This window comes from Dictyostelium purpureum, assembly GCF_000190715.1.
Source record: "Dictyostelium purpureum unplaced genomic scaffold DICPUscaffold_492, whole genome shotgun sequence".
Taxonomy (NCBI): Eukaryota; Evosea; class Eumycetozoa; order Dictyosteliales; family Dictyosteliaceae; genus Dictyostelium; species Dictyostelium purpureum.
Window position 1 is genome coordinate 1 of NW_003519826.1, and position 19979 is coordinate 19979.

The window sequence follows — 19979 nt, forward strand, 5'->3', positions numbered from 1 at the left end:
CTTGGGCAATAATGAAATAACACTTAATTTATGTATTAATAAAATAATATTAAAAAAAAAAAAACTTAACCAACATTCATTCTATTTAAATCCCCATAAATATTTCCCTACCCCCAAATAATATTTTTACCTCCTACTACCATTTAAAAATTAATAATAATAACAATAAAAAATAGTAAATAAATAAATACTATAATTATTAATTAATAATAGGATTAAGGGTAAATAATTTTTATATATATAAATTTAAATTGTAATAGTATTAAAATAAAATATATAATTAGAATAATAATTTTATTTAAAGCATTATATAACTCCAAACTTAAACAACATTCTACGACAATAAATTATATAATAATAATAATAAAATAGTATAGTTAGTTTTTAGTAAAAAAAATTATTTATAAATAATAATAAATTTAATATAATAAAAACAATAATTGTTTACATTTAATAAAATGGTTTTAAAAATAAAACATAAATTTATAAAGAAACCACCAACAGTATCTTTATCGGAATCAAATGGTATTATAAACCAAAATAATGATGATAAGAAGAAATCAAAAAAATCAAAAAAAGCAAAAAAGCAACAACAATCACAAACAAATATACAGCAACAACAACAACAACAAGATTCAGTTGATAAGATAATATCTACCAATATAATTCATGAATCAAATTCGTCAGATATTGAATTATCAGATAATTTAGTTGAGAATGAAAGTTTAAATAATAATGGCCCAGATATAATACCTTTAAATAACTCTTTAACCAATAATGGGGATAATAATATTAACAGGAGGAGTAGGAGTAGCACTAAAGAAGAATCAATTATAAAACCATCTCTATCATCATCTCTTCAATATCAACCCAACCATCAAAATCTAAATAGAAACAATTCAAAATCATTCCTTGGCTTTAATATAAATATCAAAAAGAAAAATCTTTCAGAATCAACAGAAAATATAAGTTCCTTAACAACAACCACTACTACCACAACCACTACAACAACAACAAATAAACAACAACAACAACAAAAAATTTGTAATAGAAAAAGTTTTATTCAAAAAGATTTATCAGAAGAACAAAATCAACCAAATCCAAATGATAGCTCTATTGATAATGATGATGAAGAGAATGATAACAATGAAAATGAATACGAACAAGATGACTCTTACCAAGAAGATGATAATACAACAACAGAGGATGACGATGAAGAAGATTATATACAGTTTAACAATTTAGATGACCCAAATAGCTATCGTTCACAAAAGAATTTTGATTGCCTTACACCAGATCAGTTAGTTAAACAACAAGAAAAAGAGATCAAGGATATAGCTGAACTTTTGTCAATTACTATTTCATCAGCAAGTTCACTTTTAAAGCATTTCAATTGGAAAAGAGAGGAGCTAATATTGAAATACTTTGAATCACCAAAAGAAATCTGTAAGGAACTTGGTATTGAATATAATCCAGTCAATAATTTAAATCAAAATCATATAAGAGATAAAGAAATCAGTAATAGTAGTGGTAAAGAAAGCATCTACAGTACCAACAACAATAGTAGTAACACCAATAGTAGCAATATAATCAACTCATCACCAATACTAAATGGTATTTCATCGAATAATAATTTTATAAATTACTATTGTACCATTTGTGGGGAAGAAAGTGAAAATCCTGATGGCTTTACATGGATTAAATGTAAACACCCATTCTGCAATGACTGTTGGGTTAACTATTTAACATTAAAGATAAATGAAGGTGAAGCAACTATCAGATGCCCATTTTATAAATGTAAAGCAGTTTTAGAAGACCAAGTGGTCCAAAGATTAACACCACCATTTTTATACGAAAAATATCAAATGTTTACAACAAAGAAATTTATTCAACATAGTAAACAACTACGTTATTGTCCAACTGCAGGATGTGATAAAGCTATAACACTCTCATGTACAGATTTACCAACCGATTCATGCAGACCTGATACTGTTCAATGTTCATGTTGTTTCAAGTTTTGTTTCAAGTGCTACCGTGCCAGCCATTCTCCTGCAACCTGTGATCAAATGCAACTTTGGGAACAAAAATGTCAAGATGAAAGTGAGACCTCTCATTGGAAAGTAGCAAACTGTAAACAATGTCCAAAATGTAATGTTTCAGTAGAAAAAAATGGTGGCTGCATGCACATGGTAAATATTCATTTATTTTTTTATTTATTTCATTTTTTTTTTATATTTTACTAATATTTTATTTTTTAAATTAAATTGTTTAGGTATGCCGTCAATGTCAGTATGAATGGTGTTGGGAATGTAGTAAACCATGGAAAGGTCATTTGAATTTCTATGTTTGTAATTATACTGCTAACAAAGACAAAGAACTTATAAAAAGATTTTTAATTTTTGGCACAAGTAAAAGTTCAAAGAAAAATAAGGAATCATCAGAGGAAGAAGAAAGAAGACTCAATCGTATAGAATTAGAACGTTATTTGTATCACTATGAACGTTTTACAAATCATGAAAACTCTCATAAATTAGAAAAGCTTATAAGAGATGAAGCCACAAAGAAAATGAAGGAATTACAAACCTCATCAACAACATGGACAGAAGTTCAATTCATTGAAAAGGGTGTAGAACAACTTTTGGATTGCCGTAATATTTTAAAACACACCTATATATATTCGTTCTTTTCATTTTCAGACATCACCAACCAAAGAGTTTTAACTGCAAAAGAATTATTTGAATTCCTTCAAGAAGATTTAGAAAGAACAACAGAAAAACTATCAGAACTTATGGGTGATGTAATGAAGAAATCAATAACTTTAGAATCGTCTCATCGTATTGAAATTATGAACTATATAACTTTATCAAAAACAAAAGCTGATGGTTTATTGAATGCAGTTTTAAAAGATTCACTATTTGAATTTTAAACAAATAATAATATAAATAATATAAATAATAATATATAATAATATTAAATCGAAAGTATTTTGTTAACAAAAAAAGACTTCAATATTTAGAATCATAACTAAATTTAAAACTCAAATAATACAAAATAATTATTTGTCATGCTATCGTTTTCATTTGTAATAAAAATGAAAACTTATTTAATAATAAAAAAAAAAAAAATTAATTTTTTATTGTAAATTATTTTTTTTAATCATTTTTTGGCTCATTGAAAAGATATTTAAAAACTTCGTCAGCAATCACAAGCTTTGTGCTTTTTAACTCTTTTTTTTTTCTTTTTTTTTTTCCTAATTTTTAAATTTTATTTTTATTTTTTAATTTTTCATTTTTAAAATTTTTTTTTAAATTTTTTTTTTAATTTTGTATTTTATTTTAAATTACTATGATTATAAATGTAATAATCAAAAATACTAACATAATCAATCAAAAATAATACATTAATAATAAAAACATTTATATAAATAAAATAGACCTTTGTAAATAGTTAAAATACATTAATTAATTTTAATGTATTATGTATAAAATAAAATATATATAATAAAAATAAAATATATTATAATAAAAATAATAAAATAATAAAATAATAATAAAATAGTAGAATAATAAAATGAAAAAAGATATAGAACTATCAAATGAATTGGAAATTATATATTATTTGCTTGGTATAATATCAAGTGGTTGCTTTGGTGTTCAATATCTACCACAGATGATGTTAAATTATAGGAGGAAATCATGCCAAGGTTTTTCATCATCTGGTATAATTATAAAATTAATAGGCGCATCATTTTTATTTATAAATGCTTGGTTAACAGGTGGTATGTTTATATTTAATAAATAGAAAGCAACAACAACAACAACAACAACAACAACAACAACAACAACAACAACAACAACAACAACAACAACAACAACAACAAAACATTTATTATAGCTTACTAATACTCTTTTCTTTTATATTAAAGAAACTTTACCAATTGTTTTTTATGGTTTAATTAATGTTTTACAACATACAATTTTTTTATTTCAATTTTCGATATATGACTCTCTGGCATCAAGAAAATATTTACCGTGGATAGGTTTCCCCATTATACCCTTTTTAATAGGAATTCAGTTTCCTTATACAATGTGTAGGTTTCATTATTATTTTATCTAATAGATTTATTTAAAATTAGATTTGTTATTTACCAATTCTTTTTTATTAATAATTATAGTTATAACAAATTCATTTAAACCAATTACTCAAGTTTTAAGCCATTTACCCCAAGTAGCATTATGTTATCAATCAAAAACAACTAATGGCGTATCTTTACCCTCACAATACTTAAATTTTATCGGTGGCATTGCAGGTGTTATAAGTAAATATTACCCAATTATTTATTTCTTCGTAATAACAAATATACTAATTTTCCTTTAACTATTTTAATATAATAGTGTGTATAGTAATACCACCAGTTTCAACACTCACCTATTTAATATATTTATTTAGCGTTGTCCAGGCAATTTCGTTATTTATGATGTACTTTTATTATGACTTTAAAAGAAAATCCCCCGAAGACCATGTTGTTTAACATAAATTAAAAAAAATAAATTATTTATAAATAGTTAAATTACAATAATAATTTATTAATAAAAAAGGAAAAATAAAATTCGATTTTTTAATTCGAAATAAATAAATTTATTTATTTGATAATTTATGGATGACGATTTTTATTAGAATTTATTATTTTTATAAATAAAATGTAGTGTGTTCAATGGGGTTATTGGAAATATTTTATATTAAAATTATATTATTTGAATTCTTAAAGCAGAAGCTTAATTTAAGGTGGTTGTAATATATTGCGCCCAAAAAAATTTTATTTTATTATTTTTTTAAATTAAAAAATTTTATTTTTTTATTTATTTTAATTTCATTTCAAATAATTAAATGATAGTTTTAAAACAATAGTTTAATAGTTCTGTTAAATATTAACAGTTTAACAACTAATTTTTCAAATTTAAATATTTAAATAAAAAAAAAAAATATAAATAGTTTTTATTTTTCTTATTTTTAACATTCATGTAAACAAACAACAACAATACAAGCAAAAAAATTTATAAATAAATAAAATAAATAAATAAATAAAAACATATAAATAATAAAATGTCCAATATTCTTAAAGAAATAGATATTAATATTACTAGAGAAAATAATAGCAATATAAAAAAAAATAATGGTATTATAAATAAACCAAAAAATAACTCTGCAACTATAATATATAAAGAAAGTGAATTAATAGAAAGACTTTACAAAGATGTTGCAGCTATTGCCAAGTCACTAGGGTTGAAATATGGTGGGAAGAAGGTTGAAATTATAGAAAGAATTATCGACCATCAAAAAGAGCAATCACTTGTAAATAAACTTGATAAAATTCAATTAAATGATAAAAATAAAAACAATAAAATAGAAAATGAAATTGCAAAAATTGATAATAATCAAAGAAATGATGAAAACATTGAAGATGCTTTAAATTCAAGTTTATTAAACAATTATGAAAGTGAAGAAGAGAATGAAACAGATGAAGATGAAAATGATCAAATAGACGAAGAGGTATGCAAACAAGTGTATAAAGAAATAGAAGAAGAGGAAGATCATAATAATTTTGATGAAGAATTAGATGGAGACATTGAACAAAGTACTGAAGACTCTGTCGATGAACAAGGTGATGAAGATAATGATGAAAGCTCTTGCTCTGAACCAAGTTTTGAAACTGAAACCAGTGTTACTTCTTTCCATAGGGTTCCATTAGTAGAGGCATCTCCATCCAAAAAAATCATTATTACAAAGAAAACCATGGCTGTAAGAAAAGATGAAAATGGCAGATTATTAGTTATCAAGCACTGTAGTAGTGAAGAGTACGATTCTAGCGAAGAAGAAATAGTTGGAGAAGAACAAGAGTGCGATCCAAGTGAAGAAGAAAGAGATAACGAAGAAAATAGCCAAGAATATGATAGTGATGGTGACTATTCCACTGCCGAAGAAGAGGAGGTTAGTGAAAGTGAAAACGATGAAGAGTGCAGCGAAAGCGAAAGTGATAGTCAAAGCGACTGAAAACAAGCAGCCCCAAACACCTTCAATAACATTAATGATTAAATATTTTAAATAAATAAGATTAAATTTATTATTTATTACAAAAAAAAAAAAAAAATCTTTGTCGTTTAGAATTAAACTGGTTATTTAAAAATACCTTTAATTTTTTAAATTCCTTTTAAATTTTTTATATTTTAAATTAAAATTTCTTTATTACTATTATCTATATTACATTTTCTAAACTATTATTTTATTACCATTATTTTATTAAATAATTGCTTTTTTTTTTATTTATTTTGGTGGTCTGTGATTTGAAATTAATAATCTTCTATCAAATTCATTTTTCTTAAAAACGAATCTGTCAATTTTATCCTCGGCTTCTAAGAGAATTTCATCATCATCTAAAACTCTTTCTAATCCATCTCTAACGATGTGAAGTGAATATTCATGCTCTTCAGCTTGTTGTACCTTCATTTTCTTGATGACCATATCACGGACTTTTCCACAAACAGTATCATAACCAATAGCGAAACTACAGAATAAAACATCACCAAAACCTTCTAAACAAATTCTAACAACAACTCTACCTTGAGTATTTCTTGGTGATAAAGTCTGATCTTCTTTATTGGCAGTATTTGAGGTTGTAGTTTGTTCTGGTTCTTTGGTTTCAATTTGTTGAATATCTTGAGATTTAATAGCAACTGATTGTCTAGCTTGTTCTTGTTCTTTTGTTAATGTTGGTAATGGCTTTCTTACTTTAGTGCTTGTTACAGTTGGTGATTTTGGTGCAGCATCTTCTGAAACCTCATTTGGGGTTACCTCTTTAGCACTTGATGAAGTTGAATCTGGTGATCTAGCTTTAAAATCACTTGAACCGGTGGTATCTGGTAAATTTCCAATAATACTATCCAATTCATCTACAACTGAAGGATCGAAATTAAGATTGATATCTTTATTAGATAATCTCGATGGGGCTTGTTGGGCTGGTGCTGGTCTAAGGAAGCTGTTATAACGTTCTTCTTCATTTTGTAATTGTTCAAAAGATTTAGTAAATTGTTCGACTTCATCATTATTAACAAAACTAGAGTTTTCATAACTATTTGAAAAACTTATTTGTGAATTTGAAGGTGATGAAGTTGATGTATACTTATCACAACCTACTACAATTTCATCTAATAATTTAAATGCATCACTTTCAAAAATATCATTAGCGGTTTCCTCTTTTTTGGTCTGTTCTTTTAATTTTCTTTCTTTTTCTTCCTTTTCTTTTTCCTGTTGTTTAATTTTTTCTTGTCTTTCTTTTTCCTGTTGTTTAATTTTCTCTTGTTTTTCTTTTTCTTTTCTTTCCTGTTCGAGTCTTTCTTGTTCGAGTCTTTCTTGTTCCAATCTTTCTTCTTCGAGTCTTTCTTCTTCGAGTCTTTCTTCTTCGAGTCTTTCTTCTTCGAGTCTTTCTTCTTCGAGTCTTTCTTCTTCGAGTCTTTCCTGCTCCAATCTTTCTTGCTCTTGTTGCTCTTGTTCCAATCTTTCTTGTTCTTGTTGTTCCTGTTCTAATCTTTCTTGCTCTAATCTTTCTTGTTCTAATCTTTCTTGCTCTTGTTGTTTTAATTTCTCTTGTTCATCTTCTTTTGGTTTTACAAATGCAGATGGTGGTCTTGCTGTTGGTTTTGGTTTTAATGGAACTGGAGCTGGCTTCTTGAATGTTTGAGCTGGTGGTTTTGGTTTATTAATAGAAACACCATTTATTGTAATAGTATTTGATGTTGCTGTAGAAGCTGGTGTTTCTGATACTGGTTGTGGAGTAGCAGCTGGCTTTGCAGTTGGTGGTAGTTTTCTTGGTTGTGGTAATGGTTTTCCAGTAGCCTTCTTTAATGGTTGTGATACTGGTTTTGGTGGTTCCTGTTGTTGCTGTTCTTCTTGTTGTTGCTTTTCTTTAATTGCTTTTAATTGTTTTTCACGCATAGTGGATTCTGGTTCGCATGGTTCTCTTTGATTAATAGATGATTTTATAATTTCTGATTTCTCTTGATCTTGATTTGATAAATAATAATAAAACATTGATAAATAGATGAGAAAAGATTTTTCATCAACTTTATCATCACTCCAAAATGATGCATCAACAACTTTTGGAATTGAAAATTGATCACTAGCGATATTGATAATGATTTGAGCTTGGTCCTCTTTAGACTTTTTAGAAGCAATTGATTGGTAATCAATTACACTTGGATTTAACTTGGCAATGATGGCAGCGAAAACCAATGGGTTACGTAATGCAGCTGGAGAGTCTACTATAATAGATTTGTTTGTATATTCTATTACCAAATTTGAAGCCCATCCTAAAAGTTTATCTTTAACAGCATATTCCTTTTCACCATTGGTAACGAATGAAACAAACATTGACCACAATATTCTTACAATAATTTTAGCTACTTTACATTCGGTAACATCTGATGACATAATTTTACCATAGTCACATTTACACTTTTCTTTTAATACTTCGAGGCATCTATCAATATTATATTGCATTTCGTATACGGATTTTCCTTTTCTATAGGTTATCTTTTGGCCGAAAAGATCGTCAATAAGATTAACAAACAAAATACCATCGCTAAAGGCACTAAGTACTTCGTCGTCGGAGCATTTTAATCCTTTACCGCTGAGTATATGATTAACCCAACCTACAAGAGTTGAAAGTTGGGTAGTAGAGTTTTCAGCTTTATTTTGTAATTTTACATTGAGGTCACGAGATGATGGAACAAAACCTCCCATACCCATACCCATTCCCATTAACATACCACCCATTGGTGAACTATTTTTAATTATTGGTTTAGATTGGCCAGCTTGATAGTTCATTGTAGCCTGTAGTTCGTGAGCCCATGATACAATTTCTGATTCTGATTCCGATGTGAATGTATATCTTTCTGAGTTTCCCAATGTTAAAACTAAATGTAAATCTTGTTTTAACTCGACAATTGAATTTTCTAATGATAGATCGTAAAGTGGCTCTGAATCTGTATCTTCATTTTCATATAATCTAAGTGATTTATCACCTTTTGAAACTGCCCAAATTTTATCATATCTACCTGGTCTTTTCCTTAATAGCCAACCTGACATACCTTTAGATGATCTTGGTGGTGGTGCTGTTGATGATGATGATGAAGATGAACCTGTATTTGGCATTGGTAACTCTTTCTTTGGTGGCCCACTCGAGATACTATTATTCTTTTGCTTTTCTTTGTCAAAACTTATAAACTCTCCATTTGGATTTAAAAAGTAAAATTTAAAATCTTTTTTTTCATATTTAACCAAAAAGTCAAATGGAAAATCTGTTACTTTTAATTGATGTCTAACTGTATAATTATAATATTATTAGAATTTTCTTTTTTATTTTTTATTTTTTTATATTACACCACTTACCTCCACCTTCAAAAATAAATAAACTAAATTGTACAATTTCGCTATCATTTAAAAACAATTTCTTTGCAAACTTTTCACAAATTTCTCCAGCTGTACTACTAGGTTCGATGGCCATGGTTTTATATAAACCATCTTCGTCAAATACTTTCAAAATTTTCTTAAGTGGTGGTTCCATCTTTATTATATATTATATCGATTATTATTATTATAGTATTATTATTTTTTATGGATCAAAAAAAAAAAAAAAAAAAATTTAATTATTTATACTATTATTTTTATAAAAAAATGTATGGTGATGGAAATTCCACCTCTTTCGAAATTTAAAAAAAAAAAAAAAAAGTGAGATTATATAATGTGTGAAATTCTTTGTATATATTATAATTTATTTTGTGGTTGAAATTAAATAGTTTTTAAGATTTATAATTTATATATGTGGTTATTTATTTATCAATATATTTGTTTCTGTTTTTGGTTCTATATTTTTTCTTTTATTCTATTTTATTCTATTTTATATTATTTTATTTTATTTTATTTTATTTAATTATATTTGGTTTATATAACAAGATATTTTCTTTTTTCTTTTTTCTTTATTATAAAAAAGTTAGTATAAAAAAAAAAAAAATAATTGATTTTTTTTTTTTTAATTTTTTTTAATTTTTTTTTTTTTTTAATTATTTTATAATTTTTTTTTTTTTTTTTTTTACAATAGCAAATCAGGTCGCAAACTTTGTCAGATTATATGCAAAAAAAAAAATTATAAATGATAAGTATAAATTATAAATTGATGCGGTTTGCCTAAAAATAAGGTTGTGTTTTTTTTTTTTTTATTTTTTTTTTTTTTATTTTTTTTGTTTTTTTTTTGAAGATACTTTTGAAGAGGCATCCTTTCACCCAAAACATTTTTTTTTTTTTGAAATATTTCAATCCGATAATGGATATTTATTATAAAATTTTAAAAAAAAAAAAAATATAAATATTGAAATTTGTATATATGGTTTGTTTATTGCGAATATTAATGTTTTAATGGAAACAATGGGTGATTAAATGATTTTTTTTTATGTGGTGAATAAAAAAATATCCAAAGAAAATCTACAACTTTTTATTTATCTGAATACAAAAAAAATAAATGTATATATATTAAAAAAAAGATAATTGATTATATATACAAAAAAAAAATAAAAAAAGAAATAAAAATATAATTTAAAATAAAATAAAATATTTTTTTTTTTTTTCAAAATATTTCAATTGTTAAATAAATTTTATTTTATTTTTTTTTAAAAATTTTTATTTTTTACTTTCCCCCAATACGACAACAATGAAACCATAATATATATTTAAAAAAATAGATACACACATACTTAATAGAGGAGGTTGGTTAATAATCAAAATCTTTTACAAAATTTAAATATCATAAATTCACATAAAATATTATTTTTAGATTGTGTTAATATTTATTGTTAATATGTTCTATTAAATTCTATCATCTTTTTACAATTCTTATTATATTATAGATTGTTAATAGTTTATTTTAAAGCCAATATCTAAATACTAGATTTTTTTTTCTATATTTGGTTTAATAACCAACTATTTAAATAACTAAATTTAAAAAAAAAAAAATTCAACCACACTAATACAGTAATATAATACATTTATACACACATCCTCACCAATTATTTGTTTTTTTTTCAAAAATTCACCCTATATTTTTTATTTTAAAAATTATTTTTATTTATTTATTTATTTATTTTTATTTTCTTTTTTTATTCAAATAATAATAATATTTCACCTTATCATCATATTTTTTTTTATTTTTGTTAATAAATATTATAATAAATAATAAGAAAAAAATAGTTTTTTAATAATTAAAATAATAATGGTTTCTTTAAAGATACCAATTATAATACTTAGTACCTTAATTGGTATATTGTTTATATTCTCATATATAAATAATAATAATGATATTCAATTAAATCAGGCATATCAACAATATAATAATAATAATAATAATCAACAACAACAAAGACATCTAAATAGTTATAATGAAAAATTATCATTGCAATCACCAGCATTTTTAAATATCTCAGTTGTAGATAAACATAATGATCAAAATTTTGAAGATGGTAATATTCAAAAAATAAAAGTTCCATTAAATTTATTAAATATTTTCCCAACAGATGGCTCACTAAGAAATATTGATCCAATAACTGTTGTGTTTAATAGACCTGTTGTCCCATTAGGAGAAATATCAACTTATTTCCCATTCAAGTTACAATGTAAAGGAAATTTAGTTCCAATAGAGGGTGATTATAGATGGGTTACTACATCGATTGCTAGATTTGACATTAGAGGTAAATGGCCATCAAACCTTCAGTGTACATTCTCAGTTGATCCAAATATTAAGTGCTTTGATGGTACCACGTTAACTGCACCACTTTCATCATCATCTCCACCAATGTTTATTTCATTCTCAACTTCAAAACCAAGTATTACAATTGATAGCGTGGTCTCAGAAAAAACATCAAACTTTACAAATAATCAATGGAGTTCATTTTATACTTTTAATGATACTGGCTACTATGAGGTTCCTCCTGATGGTATTATCAAATTCTCTGTTGATGAACCTTTCGATACTTCAAGTATTCAAAAATCTTTAATAATTTATTTATCATCAAGTCAGAATTTAAAAAACAAAAATTTAATAACCTATTCAATTGTCAAATGCCCAAATGAAGAGTAAGTATTGAATATTTATCTATCGATAATGGTTTATTAATAATATTTTATTATTTTTAGTGATTACTATCTATCAACAAATTATTATTTCTGTATTAAAGCAAGTAGATTAGAGACATCTAAATTTTATAAGGCAGAATTTAAACGTGGTACTAGATTAAATTTAAAAAGTGGTCCTTTGGGTGAATCAATTTATTCAGAATTTTCAGGTTTAAGAGAATTTAAATTTTATTTCCATAATAAAGAGTTATCAAATGTTAATCAAAAATTATCAATTTTACATGGTTTACCAAAAACATTTTCAAATGGTCAGCTTTTAACCTCAATGATCTCTTTCACCCCTCAACTTAGTTTTACTTCAAAATTAGATATTAAAGATTCTTCAATATTGTTATTAATTTCAAATCTAGAGTACGGAGTAAACTATACAATTCGTGTTAAAGGAAATCAAAAAATATTGGATGGCTGGGGGTTACCATTAAAAGATGCTGTTTGGAATTTCACAATGTCCACAGTTTCATCTCTTCAAGTTACTTATGGCTTATCAGATTTTTCAAAGGATGATAAAGGGGAAAAAGAAAACCTTTACACTTTTCATCAAAACAGCATTTATCATGGATATTATTCATATGGTGATCAAAAATGTTCAAATCTTGAGGAGCCAAGAAAGGTATTGGGGTACCCAATTACTAAGGCAAATTTAATTGATTGTATTAAATCCTATAGTAGTGGCCAGCTAATGTTAACAGAAAAACCCAAAAAAACAGTAGTTTTTGATGAACCTAGTAATACAACTCTTTTCCAGAGTTATTTACCAAATAAATCACTTTGGAAGCCAACCGGTGTCTATTTAAAGGCTGAATTGCATAGTGTGGATTATTATAGCTGCAATCCTAATTATAAAATAGATTTCGTTTCAAATACTGATGTAGGTGTATCTTTTCTCACAGTAACACCAAATAGTATCGGTTTATGGGTAACAAGATTATCAGATGGTTCAAATTTAAAGGATGTTTCGGTTTCATTTTATAATATTAATCAAAAATATTCATCAACTACTTCAAAAACAACAACCGAGGTTCTATTAGTTGGCACTAAAAAAACTTCTGCCATTGGTACTGTTGACTTCAAAACAAATAATACTAATGGAATGGCTGTGATCGAATATGATGGAGATAGGTTATTTATAGCTAAAACAGATTCACTCTATAGATCATACTATTATCCAGTTTCAACATCTGCTGTAATTGTAACCGATAGAAAGTTATATAATGGTGGGGAAAAGATGTACATCAAAATATATCTTAGTGGTGAGCACAATATATACCGTTTCACTATTAAAATAAGATGGAATGTTTTGGATAGCATCAATGAATTCTCTCAACTTGTGGATATTGATGACAATTATGGTACTGCAGATTTATCAGTTAATATTCCAGATCAAGTAAAAATGGGACCTTATTCAATTATTTTACAAGGCCAAAATACAGTATCGGACTCATCCTCAGATATAACCTTTTATGAATCCATTTTAATTTCAGATCCACGTATTCCATCAGGTGTTTTATCAATTACACCAAACCAAAGATATTTACAATACTCAAGTAGCTATACCAGTTTATCTGCTTCGTTTTCAATTAATACAAATACATATCTTGGAGTCCCACTACCAAATAAGAATGTGTCAATCTCTTGTTCATTCTCTCGTAATTCCATTAATTCACGTTCTTTTTCATTCACCGAAACTAAATCAATTTTTACAAATAATGATGGTTTTGCTTCATTAGAGTTTACATTTGATAGAAAGAATGTTCAATTTGAAGACGGTGATATTATAACATGTAGCGGTAGTTATATGGATTCAACAGGAAGCTTGATTTCACAAGATTCACCAATGGTAATTTCAATTTTATCATCAGAATATTCATTACAAATTAGATCAGAGTCAAGTGTTACTAGAGGCTATCCATCAACTGTAAATGTTTTGTTATTAAACCAAACAACATTCGAACCAATTAAAAATATTCCAATTGATGTTAGAATTGTTGAAAGCAACACTAATCCATATGATTATCAAGGTAAAACAATTAAAAATTCAATTTTTAACATTTGGGATTCAGGTAAAAAGAAATCACTTACAACATCATGCCATTATGAAACCGATTCCTCAAATACTGACAAGTGTTATATAGTTTTACCAGAGGAAGAGTCACCAACAGCCACTATTTACTATTTAGTTGTCAAAGCATCTTTACCAGATGGCACAGAATTAAAGAATTATAAGAAAATAAGTGTTGATTATGAATACAAAGCTGGTGAAGATGGCGTTAGTGCCAAGGGATTTTTAAATGAAAATGCTAAGGTTTTCTCAATCCCAGATTCATTATTATGGTTTACAATGGATAATGAAGTTTATTATCCAAACCAAACAGTCGATGTCCGTTTCTATAACCCTTTCAAGATGGGTACTATGACATTTAAATTTGGTTGTGGTTCTAAAAATCAATATGAAAAGCAAATTAGTAAACCACATGGCTTCCAAACTTTATCAATTTCAATCCCTAGTGATTGTGGTGGCAAAACTCTAAGCGTTGTTGGCACTTTAATTGGAACAAAATATGGATTCAAAATTTCAGATTCTATTCCAACTTCATTAACAAAATATAATCCAGATAAACCAAACCCACAAACTTTTTCACTTTCATATCGTATTAATCAACAAAAAGATTTAGAGATTTCAATTGATCTTGATGATTCAATTTTCAAACCAAATGAGCAAGCTAGTTTTTCAATTAAAGTAGCCGATCCAAATACAAAGAAATTAATTGATGAACAAGTCGAGGCATGTATAATGGTTGTAGATAAAAGAAATTATGATCTTTATGGGAATCCAATCGAATCTGGGGAAAAACTATCACTTGACTCACCATTTAGAGAAATTTCAGATACACGTTTCAATCTTATCCATAATTATCGAGAGCAAGTTAGAATTGTTGAAAAAATTCTTTCTAATAATAAATGGACTTATTTTGGATGGGATAGATATTCACAGATTTCCAAAAATAGCTCATTATTCAGTTTCTATCAATATGAATGGTTTACAGAAAGAAGTCAAAACTCAATTTTCTTTAAATCTTTTAATACTTTCGCACCTTCAGCACGTCAGTTTGATGATGAGGTCGCAGATGCTTCTCCTTTGATGGGTACAGGTGCAAATGGTGCTCAATCAAATCAGGCAATTATTAAAACAAATTATCAAACAACCCCATTGTTTATTGGCAAAAGCTTAATTAGTAATGGTCTCGTAAATGTATCATTTACATTACCAGACGACCTCACTACTTTCATCATCAGAGTTTATATAATAAATAAAGAATCCCAACTCTATTCCAAAGAATCATCGTTAATATCAAGAAAGGACTTGAATATGATTGGCTTTTCACCAAGATTTGTTCGTACCGATGACCAATTTGAATCTGGTGTTAGTATTACACGTTTAAGTGAATCAATTGATGTTAGTGATCTATGTGTTGCTGCTAAATATAAAGAACCATGTATTCAGTTTGATTCAAAGGATAAAGTCCCAACTAAAGATCTTGTATTCAATGACAATTCTAGATTATCAACCAATATAATGTTTTCATTAACTGCAGAGTATCAATGCGATACTGCCACATTATACTTCTTTTTACAAAAAAAATCATCTGGTGAAATTTTAGATCAAATCACAACTAAATTTGCAGTGTTGGGTAAACAAGCACCTCTTTATGTTGGTACCAGCTTCCAAGTTAAAGCAAATAGTACAAGCGAAGAGCTCCTTTCTCTCCCAAAGAGTGAAGGTGATATCGGTAGCCTTAAAATTACAGTTGGTGTTGGGCATCTTCCAGTTGTCGAGGAGAAATCAATGAGACTGCTTTCAATTAATAAAAACAGATTACCATCTTCAATCGATTTATTATCACAACAGGTTACATATGGTGCATTATCATCATATAGTTATAATTCATCACTAATTGTAATGTCGCAACAAATAATTGAATCGATTAACGAGGGATTCTATGCATATACCTCATCGGATTATATTTCGTGGTATCCAAATAGCCAACCAGACTTTTATCCAAATCTTTATGCAACTGTTCTCAAGGGTATTATGGATGTCACAAATACAGCTGGATGGTCTATTATAGGTAATATATCAAACTGGAGTTCATTTGTCGATCAACAATTAAATAGTAATCTTCAAGATGCTGTTAAAAACAATCGTAGTATAGACAAAGAGACTATTGGTTTAGCTTCAATTGGTTTCGGTTATTATTGGGCACCTAAAGACGAGGACCTTAACGATCTTTATTCTTTCAATGCCTTAACATCAAATATAACTGATAATTGCTCATTGCTTTGTCAAACCTATTTTGCATTGGCCGCCATCATTCGTGAAGAATATACATCACCATTCATTGGTCAAGTTATTGACAATCTTAAAAACAATATTCGTATTCAAGGTAGAACCGCATATATTGAAAGTGAAGGTATAAATAACAATCCATTCTACAGTCTCAAATTAACAACATATGCATCAATTCTCTTTATCCTCAGAAATGAATCTTCCCCAATTTTACCAAAAATGATAGAGTTTATCTCTGTTGGCTCATCAGGATCAAATGGACTTTCATATTTCCCAATAGAACCATCCAGTGAATCACAAGCTCTCTCATTAATTGCAATTTCATTTTATGATAGAGTAAATGAAAACACCTCTCCAGATCTAGAATTTAGCGCATATCAATCAAACTACCCACCAATTATTCAACATCATTTTTATCCAAATAATAATGATAGTGTCGAAAAAGTTGTACCATTTAATAGTTTGGAATCAAACCAAACTATTCAATTCAATTCTAAAGGTACTGGTGAAGTTTCTGTGGCTGTTGGTATAAATTACACACCAATTAATATTCCCACTACACCCGTTTATAATGGTTTCTATGTCGAAAAAATTGTTTCGGAATATAGCTATTCTACACCATCATCATCACCTGCAACCCCAATTAATAGTTCAAATGAATTTTATGTAGGTCAAGAGGTAATGGTAACAATTTCAGTAACTGTCCCAGACTATATGAGGGATGTTTATATAGAAGACGGAGCAAGTGGTGGAATCGAACCAATAGATAATAATTTAGATAATAGTGGAGATGGACCAACCCCATATTATAGAGAGCCATCTTTAATTTGGTATTATCAACCATTCTCTCACAGAGAAACTAGAAAAGAAAAAGTTATATTCCAAGGTTCAAATATAATAGCTGGTTCATATACTGTTAGTTATAAATGCACAGTGACATCAAAAGGAACATTTACTATGCCTCCTGCTAAAGCTTATTCCTCAATCCAACCTGAAGTATTCGGAACATCAAATGGTTTTAAATATAAAGTATTATAATAGCTTTTTAGTTTTATAAATAAAAAATAAATTAAAAAATAAAAAAAATAAATAAAAAATAGATTTATATTTAATAATTTTTAATATTATAATATTTAGAAAATTATAATATCTTTGATAAATACATATTTTAAAAATAATTTATTAGTTATAATTATTATTTTGTAATGACATTGTAAACAAAGAGGTTGTACGATTTAATAAAACTCTTGTTTGAGATATTGGTGGTGGAGGTGGATAATATGGAGGTGGATCTAATTTTTTTATATTATTATTTAGTGAGGAGTTTAAAACGATATTAACTTTTTCTTCACTATTGTTAGTATTATTTGTATTACTTGTATTATTTGTATTATTTGTAGTATTTTTATTATTCATATTATTCATATTATTGTTTGTAATGATTTTATTGCTATTATTTATATTATTTGTACTATTATTATTAATTGAGTTATTAATTACACGATTGCTAAGATTATTTACATTTGAGTTACTATGGCTAAGATTGGGTCTATTTAAAGTATTATTAAAGTTGTTGCTATTGTTTGAACTAAATTCAGTAATATTTTTAAGGGCTTGATGATTTGTAATGTTAACAGAGTGTCTAACTGGGTTTTTTAATGTACTGTTTGCCCTTCTTACTGGTGGGGGAGAAAGTGAGGTATTGAAAAAATCTGGTTTCTGAATTTGGTCCACACCTGAGGATGTTAAATTTACATTACTATTTTTAAAATTGGTTGATGATGATTCAAAAGTAGTTGAAATGGATGGACTATCTTCATTTAATACTAGTTTTGGTGATAAAAATGATCTGGTTCTGTTTTCTGTATTTTTTAAAAGTGGTGGAGTTAATTGTTCTTTATTGTTTGCCTTGTGATGAGAACTTAAAAATGATTGTTGTTTATTTGGGATAACGCTAGGTAAAGAATTTTGCCACTCCAAATGACTATGTTCTAATTCTGTGGTATCTCCTTCTTTTTTTAAAAATATAGGGATTGTGATTGGTTCATTATCTATAAAAGAGGAAACAACATATACATTGGGATACTTTGCAAAGTTTACCTTTACGTCATTTATAAAATCCTTATTTTCTGAACAATATAATTTCAAAAAATTTGCTTGAGTATTATATGATGGAATTTTTTCATTGGGTATAAAATCTTGGGAATGCTTTAAAATAAAAATAGTGTGAGTTATATAAAAATTGTAGTAATAATAAAAAAATATAAAAATAGTTACATACATCGAAAATGTAAGGATATTCGTCTAAAAATAGTTCAATAATACTATTTGAAGTGGGGTAATACTTGAATAACTCTAAATCTGTATAGGAAGTATTATATAAAATATTTGGTGCGATTACAGTTGCCAAATTGTGTGCTGTCATCTGATTTATATTTGCATTTTGGGCAATATTTTTTAAAAATAAAAAAAAATCTTTTATAAAATCTCTATTTGCTTTAGGTAGTGAGTAGTATAAAATTTTTAATATAAAAAGTTTTGAATAATAGTCATTAATTTCTAATTTAAATAAAAAAATCAGTTAATATAAATTGGGATTTTAAATAAATAAAAATATTAAATACAAACTTGTAAATGCATTGATGTATAATAAAAAAAGTTTATTTGTAAACAATGGTTCTGGCAATTCCCTTAATACATCTTTTAAAACACTTCCTACAGATATAATTGCATTTGGGTCGAATGAATATTCCTCTAAATTTGGGTTTTTATTTATAATATCTTTAATAACAGTCATAACCTTTAATTCACCATTGATTCTAAATATGCCCGTCGTTTCATATGATCTGTTCTTCTTCATCCATTCTATAATGGAATTTGCAACTGATAATGAATAAAACTTTTTTGGTTGTTCTACAATTTGCTGACTTTGTTGTTGTTGTTTATTTTTTTTATTTTCTTTTGAATTAAATTTATTTAAAAAAAAATTCATTTTCTATAATATATATAAAATAATTTTAATTGTTTTTTAATTTATTATTATTATTATTTTTATTTTTATTTTTATTATTATTATTATTATTATTATTATTATTATTATTATTATTAATATTTATTTCTGTTTTATTTATTTTATAATAAAATATTAATGTTTTTAAAAAAACAATTTTTTCCTAGAATATAGTAAATTTTTTAATTAATGTTAATATTTGTTTATTAATTAATTTGGAAAGTGTAAAATTAAAAAAAAATAAAAAAAAAAAATAAATAATTAAAAAAATAAATAAATAAATAAATAAATAAATAAATAAATTTAAAAATAGAATAAAAATTATAATAAAAAAATAAAAAATTAAAAATATAAAATAAAAATATAAAATACATACAAATAAAAAAA

General features: G+C 26.2%; 5 protein-coding genes across 5 annotated transcripts; 4 read left to right on the top strand and 1 right to left on the bottom strand.

Moving 5' to 3' along the window:
• The first annotated feature begins 1849 nt into the window (after positions 1–1849).
• Positions 1850–3140, top strand: DICPUDRAFT_93146 (uncharacterized protein). Its single transcript, XM_003293964.1, has 2 exons — positions 1850–2189; positions 2273–3140. The coding sequence occupies exons 1-2, from the start codon at positions 1866–1868 to the stop codon at positions 2924–2926; spliced, it is 978 nt and encodes a 325-aa protein (XP_003294012.1). The 5' UTR covers positions 1850–1865; the 3' UTR covers positions 2927–3140.
• A 430-nt stretch (positions 3141–3570) lies between these two features.
• Positions 3571–4377, top strand: DICPUDRAFT_42859 (uncharacterized protein; the record flags this gene model as incomplete). The annotated part of the gene is made up of 3 exons (XM_003293965.1): positions 3571–3778; positions 3926–4090; positions 4175–4377. 3 exons carry the CDS (start codon positions 3571–3573, stop codon positions 4375–4377), a joined length of 576 nt encoding a protein of 191 aa, XP_003294013.1.
• A 664-nt stretch (positions 4378–5041) lies between these two features.
• Positions 5042–6051, top strand: DICPUDRAFT_99829 (uncharacterized protein; the record flags this gene model as incomplete). The annotated part of the gene is made up of 1 exon (XM_003293966.1): positions 5042–6051. The coding sequence occupies exon 1, from the start codon at positions 5104–5106 to the stop codon at positions 6049–6051; it is 948 nt and encodes a 315-aa protein (XP_003294014.1). The 5' UTR covers positions 5042–5103.
• A 270-nt stretch (positions 6052–6321) lies between these two features.
• On the bottom strand, positions 6322–9619 carry DICPUDRAFT_158954 (uncharacterized protein; the record flags this gene model as incomplete). Its single annotated transcript, XM_003293968.1, has 2 exons — positions 6322–9377; positions 9445–9619. 2 exons carry the CDS (start codon positions 9617–9619, stop codon positions 6322–6324), a joined length of 3231 nt encoding a protein of 1076 aa, XP_003294016.1.
• Positions 9620–11257: 1638 nt separating this feature from the next.
• DICPUDRAFT_99830 (uncharacterized protein) lies at positions 11258–18440 on the top strand. Its single transcript, XM_003293967.1, has 2 exons — positions 11258–12177; positions 12238–18440. The coding sequence occupies exons 1-2, from the start codon at positions 11318–11320 to the stop codon at positions 17618–17620; spliced, it is 6243 nt and encodes a 2080-aa protein (XP_003294015.1). The 5' UTR covers positions 11258–11317; the 3' UTR covers positions 17621–18440.
• Positions 18441–19979: the final 1539 nt, after the last annotated feature.

Excerpts from the sequence above, each read along its gene's own strand:
- DICPUDRAFT_99830 (XM_003293967.1), top strand. The coding sequence starts at position 11,318 with ATGGTTTCTTTAAAGATACCAATTATAATACTTAGTACCTTAATTGGT. Across the intron at positions 12,178-12,237 it reads GTCAAATGCCCAAATGAAGA|TGATTACTATCTATCAACAA; the intron begins GTAAGTATTGAA and ends TATTATTTTTAG.
- DICPUDRAFT_93146 (XM_003293964.1), top strand. The coding sequence starts at position 1,866 with ATGTTTACAACAAAGAAATTTATTCAACATAGTAAACAACTACGTTAT. Across the intron at positions 2,190-2,272 it reads ATGGTGGCTGCATGCACATG|GTATGCCGTCAATGTCAGTA; the intron begins GTAAATATTCAT and ends TAAATTGTTTAG.